At 34.0% G+C, this 14,606-nt stretch overlaps 1 protein-coding gene across 2 annotated transcripts; it reads left to right on the top strand.

Moving 5' to 3' along the window:
* The first annotated feature begins 1,924 nt into the window (after window positions 1-1,924).
* Window positions 1,925-12,505, top strand: LOC120141831 (kinesin-like protein KIN-4A). Of its 2 annotated transcripts, XR_005517804.1 has the most exons (26): window positions 1,925-2,396; window positions 3,079-3,222; window positions 3,323-3,472; window positions 3,601-3,854; window positions 4,448-4,635; window positions 4,720-4,844; window positions 5,312-5,348; window positions 6,059-6,150; window positions 6,378-6,482; window positions 6,578-6,691; window positions 6,904-6,997; window positions 7,219-7,331; window positions 7,614-7,712; window positions 7,787-7,900; window positions 8,005-8,121; window positions 8,218-8,298; window positions 8,831-8,902; window positions 9,112-9,205; window positions 9,279-9,310; window positions 9,672-9,769; window positions 9,852-9,950; window positions 10,088-10,309; window positions 10,550-10,712; window positions 11,176-11,331; window positions 11,409-11,712; window positions 12,276-12,505. XR_005517804.1 is itself a non-coding variant. In XM_039156606.1 (25 exons), the coding sequence occupies exons 1-25, from the start codon at window positions 2,280-2,282 to the stop codon at window positions 11,619-11,621; spliced, it is 3,093 nt and encodes a 1,030-aa protein (XP_039012537.1). In that variant the 5' UTR covers window positions 1,925-2,279; the 3' UTR covers window positions 11,622-11,733. The 2 variants fall into 2 exon arrangements, 1 of the variants encoding a protein (XP_039012537.1); XM_039156606.1 differs by lacking the exon at window positions 12,276-12,505 and having other exon boundaries at window positions 11,409-11,733.
* Window positions 12,506-14,606: the final 2,101 nt, after the last annotated feature.

The raw sequence follows: 14,606 nt of genomic DNA on the forward strand, positions 1-14,606 counted from the left end.
TATATAAAATTTGTCCATAATCATCTCATTTTTTTTATTTATGATCAATTAATTGTTTAATTCAGATGTTACAAATGTTTATTGTGAAAATAAATTCTTATAATCTATTTTTTTGGATAATTCAATTTCATTACCCAAGAAGCAGAAAACTACTACAGTATACAAAGACAAAATCAGCTGATTTACATAGCTAAGCATAGTACAATCGCCATCTAACCAGGCAGAAAATAAGAACAGTACCTACTCAAGCAATGCCCCACTTTGCACACAGGGCAATATTAAATGAATCAACTGTGTTGAAGGATTTACCTCCCAACCGTAATTGGATTGCCTCCTTGATATCTCCCAGCAACTCTTGCTTTGATTTGGCTCTATTCCCAAACAGTTTGCTATTTCTTTCCTTCCAAACACTGTATACATGATCAGTCCAAACAAGTTTAAGTATTTTAACGATGAGAGAATTGCCCTTGAGGAACAAAGAAGCCCAAACACTGTATAATCTAATTTTCTGTATATGTAATATTAAACTTTACTTAAAAGAATTAACAGTTCAACGTATCAAACCAATTGATAAGAAGTTTTCATGTTTATTCTCTATAAGAAAACACATCACGTGGCATCTTTTAATCCTATAAACCTAATTCATTTAACTATTAATTATTTGACTTAAATACAACTAAGTATTTGGTTTAATCAAACTTTTTAAGAGTTTTCCAACATTGTTTTAGTATATTTTCTAAAAAAATATGTTGAATTAATAATTATTCGTTTGTATCAAAATGCATCCAACTGTTAAGTAAAAAAATCATTTTAAGGTTAATTATTATCTTATACTTTTTAATTTTACATTAAATATATATTTTTGTATTTTCCTTAAATTATCTTCAAATCTCAACTAATTTCCTAGTTTATTATACTCAAATAATCCACTTAAACCTGTCTCTAAAAAATGTACGAAGAGGCTTCAATTTTGATCCAGATAAACCAGTTTTGCTATTGTCACATACACACAAATCTAAGCAACCTATGATCTATGTGGTCATGGTGTGATCCTCATCGGCACTTATTAATGCAACATCAGAAACAAATAAACGTGTGATCGAAAATAATTCACAAGTAATTTTAGGAATTAATTGAACATAATTTGTTAGTAAGGTGTCATTCCAATTAATATTTTTTAATTAAAGAGAGTATCTAATTTTTAGTTATTTATTGGCATAATATAATTATTCACGAAATAAAAAAATCACGTATAACTTTTTAAAATCCATTTTGTAAGTATTAAAAATTAAGTACCAAAAGTTATCAATTTCTATAGTAGGTGGTTAAAAGATTTAGTTAATACTTTTCATTTTTCCTAGATCGTGGGTTTAATATGCATTAAGAGTATTTTTTTAACCACTGTATACAAACTGTTTAACAAAAATCAGTATAAAAAGTCAATTTTTAAATAATTTTAATGATTATTTTTAATTTGTATCAATGTCTCATCGGCAGTAATAAAATTTTAGAATATATTAAGAAACGAAAACAAACAAAATTTAGTTAATACTTTTCATTTTTCCTAGATCGTGGGTTTAATATGCATTAAGAGTATTTTTTAACCACTGTATACAAACTGTTTAACAAAAATCAGTATAAAAAGTCAATTTTTAAATAATTTTAATGATTATTTTTAATTTGTATCAATGTCTCATCGGCAGTAATAAAATTTTAGAATATATTAAGAAACGAAAACAAACAAAAAATGATGATTTTATTTACATTGAAAGTAAAGGATGGTAATTAACAAAAATCCAATAAAATAAAAAGTGTGTTTGTGGCATTTTGCTTTTTGGCGGTATAAAAGAGAGCCAGAGCCTGATGGGGTCGAAGGGCCACATTGGTAACAAACAAAAGAAAAACAAAGAGTTATTATATTGTTAATGTCAACTAAACCAAACAAAGGCTCACCGGTGGAAGTTAGAAGCAGTGAAGAAGAAGAAAAGATCGATAGCGGTTGTTACTGTCTCTGTCTTCATATCTCTTCATTTCTGTTTCTCTTTCTTCTAATTTGTTTATATTTTCAAACAAATTCGTTATAACCTTTGCCACCGCCCCCTCCCCTCCCCGCCACGTTCTTTTCTTTTCCTTTAATCTTAATCCGAGCTCATTAAGCTTGCAGTTGAGATTACTCTGTTTTCAGAGATATTAAATTGAAAAAGGAAACGAAGCTCAGATTTCTGTTTCTTCATCTGCATTTTGCTTCGGATTTTTTTCCTTTGTTGGAGTTGTTACAAATGGAGGTAGCCGAGAACTGCTCGGTGAAAGTAGCAGTTCATATTAGGCCGTTAATCGGCGATGAACGAACTCAAGGTTGTAAAGAATGTGTTACTGTTACTAAAGGAAAGCCTCAGGTACTATGTTCCAAGTTTTATATTTTTCTGTAAGTTTTTTTTGTTACATTCTTGCATTTTTTCTATTGCATGCATGAGTTTCTTTTTAGCTAAATTTCAGCATTATTACACTTAATATTTTCAGTTTTCGGCTTTGCTAATTATTTTTATTTTTAATATATTTGCTTCAACGATCTCAACTATTTTCAAGCATACGATTTTCTTCATATTTTCTCTTGAATATAATTTCTTTGGAAATCTTTTTACCCCCTATCAAGACAGATGGATATTGAACGATGAATTCTGTCAGTAAATCATGCCTTTTAAATACATGTACGGAAAAATCTAAGAGTGAAGTTACTAAAATTTATCCTGAAACTGTAGTTACCTAAGTGAAAAAGGCTCCGGTAAAGTTCAAGCGTATTTTGAGTAGTATATTTAAGTATACTCCTTTACCCCTTTTATATATATATATATATATATGTCAGCTAAATATTTTTTATATTTAAGTATACTGGCTCCACAGTATTTAATACTTTCGCAGGCTTGCAACTAGAAAACACGCTAAAGTTGAAAGCGTTAATGGAATTATATTTTTTTTTGGTTTATAATATTACCTAAAATATTTTTTTCCTTTGATGAAATATAATTGATTTCAGGAGAAGCAAAGAATAATTCTTTTTTTTTTTGGTTCTGGGTGCAGGTGCAAATTGGGACACATTCCTTTACATTTGACCATGTTTATGGAAATGGTGCTTCTCCAACTTCTATGTTTGAAGAATGCGTTGCTCCTCTTGTTGATGGTTTATTCCAAGGATACAATGCTACTGTACTTGCTTATGGCCAGGTAAATTTACTCATTGATATGTGATACCTGCTCTCAGTTAAATAAGCTTTTTGAATGTCCTGGTATTTATGTTCTCGATTGATTTATGCAATTGTTGCAGACAGGATCTGGGAAAACATATACCATGGGAACAGCCATCAAAGATGGTAGCGAGACAGGATTGATTCCTCAAGTTATGAACTCGTTGTTCAAGAAAATTGAAACATTGAAGCATCAAACAGAATTCCAGCTACATGTTTCATTCATAGAGGTACATTACTTTTTACCTGCTCGAGTATTCAATTGTATTATGGAGTTATCTTATCTTTAACAATTGAAAATATAGTTGGACCATATAATTTCTGAGGATTTACCTAATTTTACGGTTTGAATATGAAGATCCTGAAGGAAGAAGTGAGGGATTTACTGGATTCTGAACCTGTAAGCAAACCTGCTACTCCTAATGGAAATGCCGTGAAAGCCACAGTTCCTGGAAGACCACCCATACAAATTCGTGAATCATCAAATGGAATTATAACACTGGCTGGATCTACTGAAGTTGCAGTCAGTACTCTACAAGACATGGCTGCTTGCCTGGAGCAAGGATCAGTAAACAGGGCAACTGGGAGCACAAATATGAATAACCAGTCCAGGTAAATCTCTACATGATGTTGTCCCCTTCACACTTGAAAGAAATATGTTACTTTGTTGATGGAAGCAGTTATTATAGAAACTTGAACCACCATTGAGCCATTATAGATTTGTGATGATAGGACTGATGGTACCTTGTGTAATTGTTACCTACGCTATAATGCATAACAATTGTACTTCTTCCAAATTTCTGAAGCAGTCATACGACTGCATCATACGACTGCATCATACGACTGCAAAACAAGATTGTAAGTGCAGTCAGTGATCAAATAGGCTAAACAATTTGTGGTTAAAATACTCAATAACTTGTAAAAGGACGTGTCACTTTCCTTAAGAATATGGCATTTACAGAGTGTTCTTGTGATTGGTGATTTTTTAGTTGCTGATTCCTGAATAGTTATATGGCTCTTTGTGTGTGTTTTGATTTCTATATCAAATTTTAGCTTTAAAAAAAGTTTTTTTTCTCAAATTTTAAGGTAAAGTGGCTTTGAGTTACATTCCTAGTCACCAAAATTGAATTATTTTCATTTTGTAACCTATCTGCAAATGTTCATAATTTAACGAGGCGTGGTTCTACTCTGCATGATTTTAATAGTCGGTCCCATGCCATCTTTACGATCACGTTAGAACAAATGCACAAAATCCAATTAGTTTCTGCTGTCAATGACACTCCGGATGAAGATATGGGTGAAGAGTTTTTATGTGCGAAGCTCCATTTGGTAGATCTTGCTGGATCTGAACGAGCTAAAAGAACAGGTTCTGATGGTCTTCGGTTGAAAGAAGGTTTGTAAATATGTTTGTAAACTTAAATACATGCTTCCTGTGTGTGATGGTGATTTTAAATGGTCATTTTATTTTCATAAACAGGTATACATATTAACAGAGGGCTTCTTGCACTCGGCAATGTAATCAGTGCTCTTGGGGATGAGAAAAAGCGTAAAGAAGGTGTGCACGTTCCTTATCGAGACAGTAAACTGACTCGACTCTTGCAGGTTAGATTTATTTTGGGTTGATTCATATGGCAGTAAATTGAACCAGTGACATTAAGATAACCAAAAAGTGGCCTGATTTCAAAGTTAATTTTGTAGTATACCTACCTATCTCAATTTCTTACACATATTTAAGAGGACCTCCTAAAATGAGTAAGAACAGATTCTCGCACAATTTAATGTGACCATCCGGCCTAACTGAAGTTAGTATACATCAGATGCTCTTGGTGGACAGTGTACATATTAGTAACATTTATTTGTAAAGCATTAGAGCTATGCAATCCACTCATTCTATTTTCTGTTTTGCAATTATATTTAATCGGCTAGACACTTATCTGTGGGAGTTGATACATCAGTAATCGGCTTTTGGTTCATGATCTTAAATTAGGAATGGTAAATTAACTATAAGTTTTTAACTTGTTCTTATTCCTTTTTATTTTCTGATCTGGTATGGTTTATGTCTTTCTCAGGATTCACTTGGTGGAAACAGCAAAACGGTTATGATAGGTAAATCTCGAAATGGTTGATTTATAATGGTCAATGTTCTTTCCTTGGCAGAAAACTATACCATTTTGTTTCTTCACCAGAAAACTGATATTGGTACACTTGAAATCTATACACTAGTTACGAGTTACCTTGTATGAAGTTTTTCCTCAGCCTCAAGCTTACATGACAACTAAAGTCTCCATAGGATCTTATCATTCTCAAAGCATACTATATAACCTTGCTTTTAGGAAGAAATTCTGTATGTTTGACACCATGGTGGCCGAAACAAAAAGCAGAGGCTGTATAGATTTGCATGCATAAAAGTCCTGCACTCATCTTCTTCCTGCTATTTCTTACTTTGGCTTCTGCCCTTTTCTACTTGTTTGTTTGACCAAGTATCATTGTTTTCTATTTATCAACCTTACTATCGTTAATGAAATCTAAAATGAAATGGTCAAATTCAGATCTTTCTGGGGTTACGAATCTTTTCTCTGCCATTGGATGAATTCTCAATACACACATGTTGCTTATGCATATACCCTTGAAAAACCTATATTTTAGTATTCAGCTTCCTGGTTCTTGTTATCGTGTTTTTCATTCTTGATCTCTCTAGTTCGTATCTTTCTTTTGTTAAAATGTTGGGGATTGTTTCTCAAAATCTTGATTTTAGTTGCTTAAATTCTTAATTCTCTCACTATCTATCATTGTGAAATGTTGATTTTCTTTTCCAGCTTGTATAAGTCCTGCAGACATCAACGCAGAGGAAAGTCTTAATACCCTGAAATATGCTAACCGTGCTCGCAATATCCAGAATAAGCCTGTTGTAAGTTTTCTTAGGATGTTTTGTTATGACTCCATTTGTTATAATTCTATCCTATACTACTTAACATGTGCTTCTTCAAAACATTGTTCTGGTTTTGAGTTCTTTATAGTCTGAAGTTAAAAGAATTATTGTCCATGCTCCCCTTTTTGTTTTCTTTAAAGGTTCTGGATTGCATCATTTTTGTTAGATCATAAATGATCACTGAAAGGTCTGTGTTTATTCTACAGGTTAATAGAGATTTAGTATCCAGTGAGATGCAAAAAATGCGTCACCAGCTGCAGTATTTACAAGCTGAACTTTGTTCTCGAGAAGGGCCTACTTCAGATATAAAGGTATTTTTACTGATATATATATGCACATAATGGTTTCTAAATCATTTGTTTCTTTGGAGATATTAAAACAGTGGTCATAAAATATCTCTTTACAGAGTCTCAAAGAAAGGATTGCTTGGCTGGAGGCTACTAATGAGAATCTTCACCGAGAACTTCATGACTACCGCAGCAAACGTGCTGTGGTAGAGTGTTGTGATGCCGGTGCTCAGGTATGTTGATGGATTATGAAGTTGGTTTTTACAATTGCTTTTCCTTGTTTTTCTGTTTCTTTGCAAAATGGTTAGAGTATGCTTTGAACTGGATCATATTCCTTGATAATATTGAATATGTTAACTCATATTTGTTTCATATTAAAGTATGTTCTTAATTGAGAGTTGCTAGCTTGGTTGTTATATAACCATTTTTTTCTTCTCTCTCTCAGGAAGACCATTCATGTTTTTTGAAAAATGATGGACACAAGAGGGCCATTCAGTGTATGGACTCATCAGACTATAAAATGGATGAAGTATTGTCAGGTAGTCACTTATTCACTTATTTGGTTGAATAACATAATGTTGAACTAATACGAAGTCTTTTACTATGACAGACTATTTTCAATCTCATCTTGTGTTAGTAGTGGTGCAACAGATAACATCTTTGTTACTCTGCAACATGCAAAATTCCTTTGGATACATGCTTCTTCTTTATAAAAAATAAAGATGTATTGTTTGTAATAGGATATTGCTGATTGCTGCAGATGAAAATCCAGAAGAAATTGACGAAGTAGCAAAACAATTGGAGCATGCAGTTTGGCAGAATAACATGGATAGAGAATTGAAAGAGTTGAACAAACGCTTGGAGCAGAAAGAGGTTTCCTTTTTGGCTTTTGATTTTCCATTCAGACATAAATTACCAATTAATGAAATATATATAAGCTTGAAAGAGAATCCTTTTTCATGATACAAGGGCATTGTTCATGAGTTCAGAAGAGATTTTCATATTCAGTCTTATGATTAGTTTTTTAAGAAGCATTTGTTTTGTTCAAGAAGCATTAAGCATGCATCTCTTACACACTCTTTCCTATCTTCTACAATAGATTTATATGCTTCTGGTAGAGTTCTTGCAGGATCTAAATTGATCTTCTCTGTGCAGTCTGAGATGAAACTTGTTGGAGGAGCTGACACTGAAGCACTAAAGCAGCACTTTCAGAAGAAAATCACGGAACTTGAGGAGGAAAAAAGAATTGTGCAGGTAATAATACCTTCAATTTCTGTTGCTTAATAATGCCTTTTGCTCCATGCTAATTTTATATAACACAATGACAGCAAGAAAGAGATCGTTTGTTAGCTGCAGTTGAGAACCGTGTAGCTAATTCTGATTCAAAAATGCAAAAAGAACAAGAGATCAATGTGCAGAAACTAAAAGCACTTGAGGCACAGGTGACAATATGATATATTATGATACCCAATCATTATACTTCTCTGAGCAAATATTATTTTTAATTTCTGACATTTTTTCCACTTTTTTCGTTTTCTGGTTTCAGATTTCTGATCTCAAGAAGAAACAGGAAAACCAGGTTGAGCTCCTAAAGCAGAAGCAGAGAAGTGAAGACGCTGCAAAACGGTTGCAAGCAGAAATACAGTTCATTAAGGGTCAAAAAGTTCGTTTTACTTGAGTGATACTTTTATGTTTACATCCACACATTGTGGCATAAAATATCTTATTCTTTTTGCAAACATGCTTCTTTTATTTGCAGGTTCAATTGCAGCACAAGATAAAACAAGAGGCAGAACAATTTCGACAATGGAAGGCCAATCGTGAAAAGGAGTTGTTGCAGGTGCGTCACTTTTTATGAGTAACATAATCTAGTTCCAGCTTTCTTTTCTCCTTTCTTTTCACATGTCTTTTCATGCATAAGGGTATGTACCTCAAAAACAGGTGTTTCCATTACGAGCTTGATGAATAAGAAAATTGAGCTATAAAGCAGCTGAGATGCATTAACTTGACTATTATTTTCTTGATTTTATTTAAGTTTATGGTGAACAGGGCACAATAGTATCTATTGTGCTTCAGTCCCATATAATGTTGCCACACATTTTATTATCTATTGTGCCTTTCAATGAAGCACTTCATTATTTGGACCTTCAATAGGGACATTTTATTAGATTCTTCCTGTCCATAAATGTTTTCTGCTGACCTGGTGACTTGTAATAGACACTAAGAATTTTTATTATCCATAAATTTCCTAGTAATAGACCCAAAGTTTGGAAAGTAGCTTCTACTTGTCATACTTGCCTTTTGTATCATATGTTTTATTGTATACTGTAATGCTTTTAACTTCGATTTTGATCTTTTACTTTCTTGAACAGCTTAAAAAGGAGGGAAGGAGGAATGAGTTTGAAAGACATAAACTCGAAGCCCTGAATCAACGCCAAAAAATGGTAAGAATCATGATAGGCATGATTAATCTTTCATGTTTTATTATCTCTGTGTATAAAGCATTGGAACTCTTAGGATTGATCAGTCAAGTTTCGGAGGGATTTTCCCCCTATACGTTTAACTTTGTGACATGCTTCACTGGCTTCTTTACAACACTTGGTTATCAAGGTTTTATCTGCCAAGTGACCAAGAATCAAACCTTTTCTTCCAGGTTCTTCAAAGGAAAACAGAAGAGGCAGCAATGGCTACCAAAAGGCTGAAAGAGTTGTTAGAAGCACGAAAGTCTTCTATACGTGATAACTCAGGTATATGTACTTGTGAAATTAATCTATTATTAGTTCTTTCTATGATATACTAATTGTTTGTTATCACTTTCAGTTAATCACAATGGACATACACCAAATGGACAGGTAAATGATTTGTAATTATGCATTTTGTCATGAGCAAATTTGTTAGTCTGGGTTAATAGTACCCGATGAACTAGCAGCATGTTTATATATCAGTGTAACTTTGGCTAGGTTCCTGGTCAGAAGTGACAGGAGTTCAAACTACTGTTTAAAAAAGTAATTTGGTTGTAATCCACATGTTCAATGAACTTAAATAGGAAATACAGATTAAATAAATTTTACCCAGTGGTTGGTTTGATTTATTTTGCATCTGATCACAAAAGGAACAAACAATTTTAAGTCATCCTTGAGCTAGTGTTGATTTTGTGTAACTTAAGCTGCATAGCTAATATTATCGCTTTTCATTTAATTTTTGTATCTTTAGAGCAATGAAAAATCTGTGCAAAGGTGGCTTGATCATGAGCTAGAAGTAATGGTGAATGTGCGTGAAGTTCGTTTTGAATATGAGAAACAGATCCAAGTGTAAGTATCAATCAGTTTGCTTACCTTATGCTCTCTTATCCATTGTACGCTTTCTGACAGTGATATTTAAATCATTATTTAGGAAAACTGCTTTGACAGAGGAGTTAACCTTATTGAAACAAGTGGATCAGTTGTCTTCAACTGGTGGGATGCCTCACAGAGTAAACAATCAACATTCTAGGTACTTATGATCATATTTCTTTGTATTCTGTACGTTCTCTTAACATTTTCTGTAAGTATGTTGTAATGCTGGGATCATATCTCTATTCTACTTTTTAATTATGGTTTCCTTTTAATTTTTTCATTTCCAAAAAGCAGATTGTTATCTATGTCACCAAATGCAAGAAGGGAAAGAATAGCCTCCCTTGAGAACATGCTTAGCATGTCATCAAATGCATTGACGGCGATGGCTTCACAACTCTCGGAGGCAGAAGAAAGGGAGCGTGGTTTGGTCGGTCGTGGGCGGTGGAATAAAGTACGCTCAATAAATGATGCAAAGAACTTGCTTCAATACTTGTTTAATGCTACTGCAGAATCAAGGTGCTTATACAAATAGAATCTGAAAAGTTTCTTTTCAACTTGCTCTTTCTACTGCTGAATTTAGTTGTCTGACACTTGAAGTAACGTGCCCATCTTTGTTAAGTCCCAAATCATTTTACGTTTTATTTTTTTGGTTGAGGTCACTGTAAGATTATAAAATTGGGGGTTCTGTTTTATGGGTTATGAAGATGCATAGAGATCAAGTTTGAACGTTAATTTCCGCGGTAACTGTATGGACAGGTGCCAGTCGCGGGAGAAAGATATGGAAATTAAGGACCTCAAACAGCAGTTGAAGGATCTCACAGCTCTATTATGGGAAAGTGAGGCGCAGAAAAAGGAGCTTGTGAAGGAGCAAAAGATGAGGGAGCAAGCTATTGCTATTGCCTTGGCTACATCAGCTACGGTGAGACTATCATCTCTGCAGTCATCCTATTTTTTACGTTTAATATGTAATACGCTAATACACTCTCATTCAAACCTTATTGCAAGACACTGCGTCCTTATTAACTGATCTATTGATTGCAATTATTAAATTCTGATTTCAAGGCAAAACATCCTAGTAATGTATAATGAAATCCCAAGGTGGTTTTGATTAATAATAGCTTTCTATAATTTCATGTCTTCATCTGTTAGTAATGTCTGAATAGCTAACCATCTCCCGACCAACTCAAATTACTCACTAATAACACTAGATATTAATCAGGTGTTAAGAATCCTACAACATCATAGTTTGTAATGAACCCCTTATTTTTATTTTACATTCCCATAGATAATATTCAACAAAAAGAGTTCTCTATCATTTTATTTTTTATTTTTTAAAGGATTAATTTCTCATTGTTTTTTACGAATAAAATGGATTTCGACAGGGCAATTCTCGCAGTTCATCTAAACACTTTGCAGATGATTTGAGTGGTCCCCTTTCACCGGTGTCGCTCCCAGCCTCCAAGCAACTGAAATTTACACCTGGGTTTGTTAATGGGTCTATTAGAGAGTCGGCAGCATTTCTAGATCTGACACGAAAGGTAAATTATCTGATCCATGCGGTCTTTTAGATTAATGTCTTTCTGCTTGATCAAGAAAGTAGATATCGTCAATGCAGATGGTACCAGTTGGACATTTGTCAATGAAGAAATTGACAACCAAGGGTCAAACTGGAAAACTCTCGAGGTGGAAGAGAAGTCATCACCAATGGCTACTCCAATTCAGGTGGAAGTGGCAGAAGCCATGGAAACTATCAGAATGGATCAAACACAGCGATGAAACGATCATGAGATCAAAGCCCCGATCACTGACCTTGATTGACCGGATGTGATAAAAAGCTCATAGTGGCCAACGTTTTTGTCCTGCATATACATCTTGACTGGAAAATGGATCTGCGTGGCTCACCAAAAAAATAAATGCAGGTAACCCATATTGTTGTTTAGTTTGTTCGCACAATAATAAGCATTGAAATTTACTTGGGATGATATGGTATAACTTCCTTGTGTGACCTTGAACCTTAAGCCCTGGTAGATTTCATTAATTTTTGACGCCTTCCGACCACCAAGTGTAGACAGCCAACAAAGCCATGCCTGATAGATATATATCGCCAGCCCATTGTCCTTGATGATTGTACACGCATGTTGCTGCTTGCTTGAACTGATTCCACATACTCAGCTTTTTTTTTAGTTTCATCTGGAATTTTTTTAAGTTATTCAGACTCGGGAAAGAATGCCGGATATGAGTGTGTGTCTAATATGAATTTGCTCAAATTTTCTAAATTTTTTCAAAGATTTGGAGTATCATACTCTTCAATGTTATTTTCGAAATATGTATTGGTCATGGACATATTCTAGGGAAAAAAACAAAGGAAAAGGGATACCATAGATTTCAAATTAGCACTAGAAAATATTTGACGAACCCGAACCTATGCTCAAATTAAAAATTCAAATTTCGCAAATGAGTCTTTGTTCTTCCATGAATGCAGGCATGGTGTAAATAGGGAAGAGGTTGCTACTACCATAGTCTTACTGCATGTGTCTAAACAGGAAGCTTATGCAACCTTAGCATGGTGACAAAGGACTTTGTGGTTTGAAACAGATGTTTCATTGGTTGTAGTTTTCCGCTTTATTTGTTTTCTTTCTTTTTTTTTGAAAACGGAATGTCTTCTGCCGGTGTTTCGAGTGTATGATTGATCGAATTTGTATTATTTGGATGTATATAGTTGGATAATTTTTTTTAATCTTGGTGAAAGATGATAAGGCTAAGGTATCTGGTAAAAATTGAATTTGTATTTTGTATGTTTATATAAATTGAAAACTTCGATAATCCATTTTAGATAAATAATCTAACTGTTAATTAATTTTTAACGACTGTCCAGATTTAAAACACCACAGTTTAGTGTTTCAAAGCACCTTGTTGATTTATTTATGTTCGTCGGAAAGCAAACGGTATCACTTAAGACGGATGGGAGGTTGGGGCTCTTGGAGCTGCCGTGCCTGCCCGATGGTATATAGTATAGCCGATCGAATAACACTGTTGTCGCAGAGTTTACTTTTGTAAGAAAAAATATTATTAAATATAATTATCTTTATTATTAATATTATTGTTATTAGTATTATTTATTATTATTATTATTTAAAACCAACCACTACATCTCCATCCATATCACTATCCACCAAATCATCCACTAAGCATTAAATAAAAACCCACTCAACTTTTCCACTACTCCATGATTTATGCCATCATTCCACGTTTTCTTCTATTTTTTTATTTCTCCACTCATGATAATTATTTTCCTATGATATATGGGTAATATGCTAGATACACAGGAGAGACGGGGAGCAAAACGTAAGGAGGTCATACGGGGAGAAGAAAAAAAACAACACTTCTTCAATCTTCCGGATTCTCTTCGGGATCTCCGATCAACATTTAAAACGCTCAAAAGTTGCGTAAGGCCAGCACGAACAATATACTGAAAATTCAGGACGATCGGACGGTGGACGGCGACGGATCGGAGAAAATAATCCGAACAACTTTTGGCTTCTTGCTGGTGATCGGGATCTCCGATCAACATCCCAAACGGTCAAAAGTTGCGCGAGACCAGCACGAACAACATACTCAAAATTCAGGACAATCGGACGATTGCAGATCAGAGAAAATAAATCCAAACGGTTTTTGGCCTTTTTACGACGAACAAAGCCGATTCACGCAAAACCGATTCTAGATCTAAGATGAGGAGGCCAAGATGAACTTCCCGGTGAACTTTGGTAACCATCGGCCACTGGTGACGATGGTGGCGCGGCGGCACGACGACGGTCGACGGTGGTGACGCGGTGGTGGCCGGCGAATCATTTATGATGCATGTTATGTATTTTTGGTATAATTTCTGTTTAATCCCTAAACTTTTATGTGTGTTTTTCATTCCAGCATATGAATATATATTTTTCCTGATTTTGACACTTAGCTTCTGTTATTTTATTTTAGTCACTTAAGTTTCTGTTTTTATTATTTATGTCCTTTAAATTTTTGTTTTAACTGTTTTAGTCTTTAAGTTATGTCTTACCATTTTAATCCTTTAAGTTCATATTTTTGCTAGATCTATTATTCAAATAAATAGTTTCTTTAATTAATTAATTTGAAGCAAGTTATTAATATTTAATAAATGAATCATATTTTAACTTGATATTTGATTCAGGATTTCCACCATTACGATAACGTGTAAGCGAAACAGTACTAATTTTGGGCGCTGTGGGGGTGCTAATCATTCCCCACGTGTAACCGACTCCCAAACCCGTTTTAATAGAATCTTTGGTAAACGCATACCAACTTTTGTCTTAAAAAACTATTTTTCTTAAAATTGTTTTTAAAAGACGTTTTAGGTATTCAACCTAACTAACCCAAATGTTGATTGTGACTCTATCCAATTTTATCCAATTTAATTCAAAATCACGCATTTTCCAAAATTAAAAGTCGTAACTGTTTTTAAAGTAATAAATCATTGTTCCACCTAAAAACAATTATGACAGTTTGGCGACTCTGCTGGGGACTTTTTAGAGAGTCAGGCTGTAAGTTGCTTACACATTGTCGTTTGGTGGAAATTATGAGTTCGAATATTTAGTTAACTTATGATCCTTTTATTGAAGTTTGTAATTGCTTCATTTTTTGTTATACTAACATTTTGATTTTTTGCTTTTAGATCTGTCCAAGTTTTATCGAGTGGTTTCATTTTAGTTTTGAGTCAAAGGGTTGAATGGTCCTCCTCACACACATCACGGGCATTTACATAACATAAGCTCTATACCCGGGCTTAGAACCC

This window comes from Hibiscus syriacus, unplaced genomic scaffold (genome assembly GCF_006381635.1).
Source record: "Hibiscus syriacus cultivar Baekdansim isolate YM2019G1 unplaced genomic scaffold, ASM638163v2 tig00110813_pilon, whole genome shotgun sequence".
Classification (NCBI taxonomy): Eukaryota; Viridiplantae; Streptophyta; class Magnoliopsida; order Malvales; family Malvaceae; genus Hibiscus; species Hibiscus syriacus.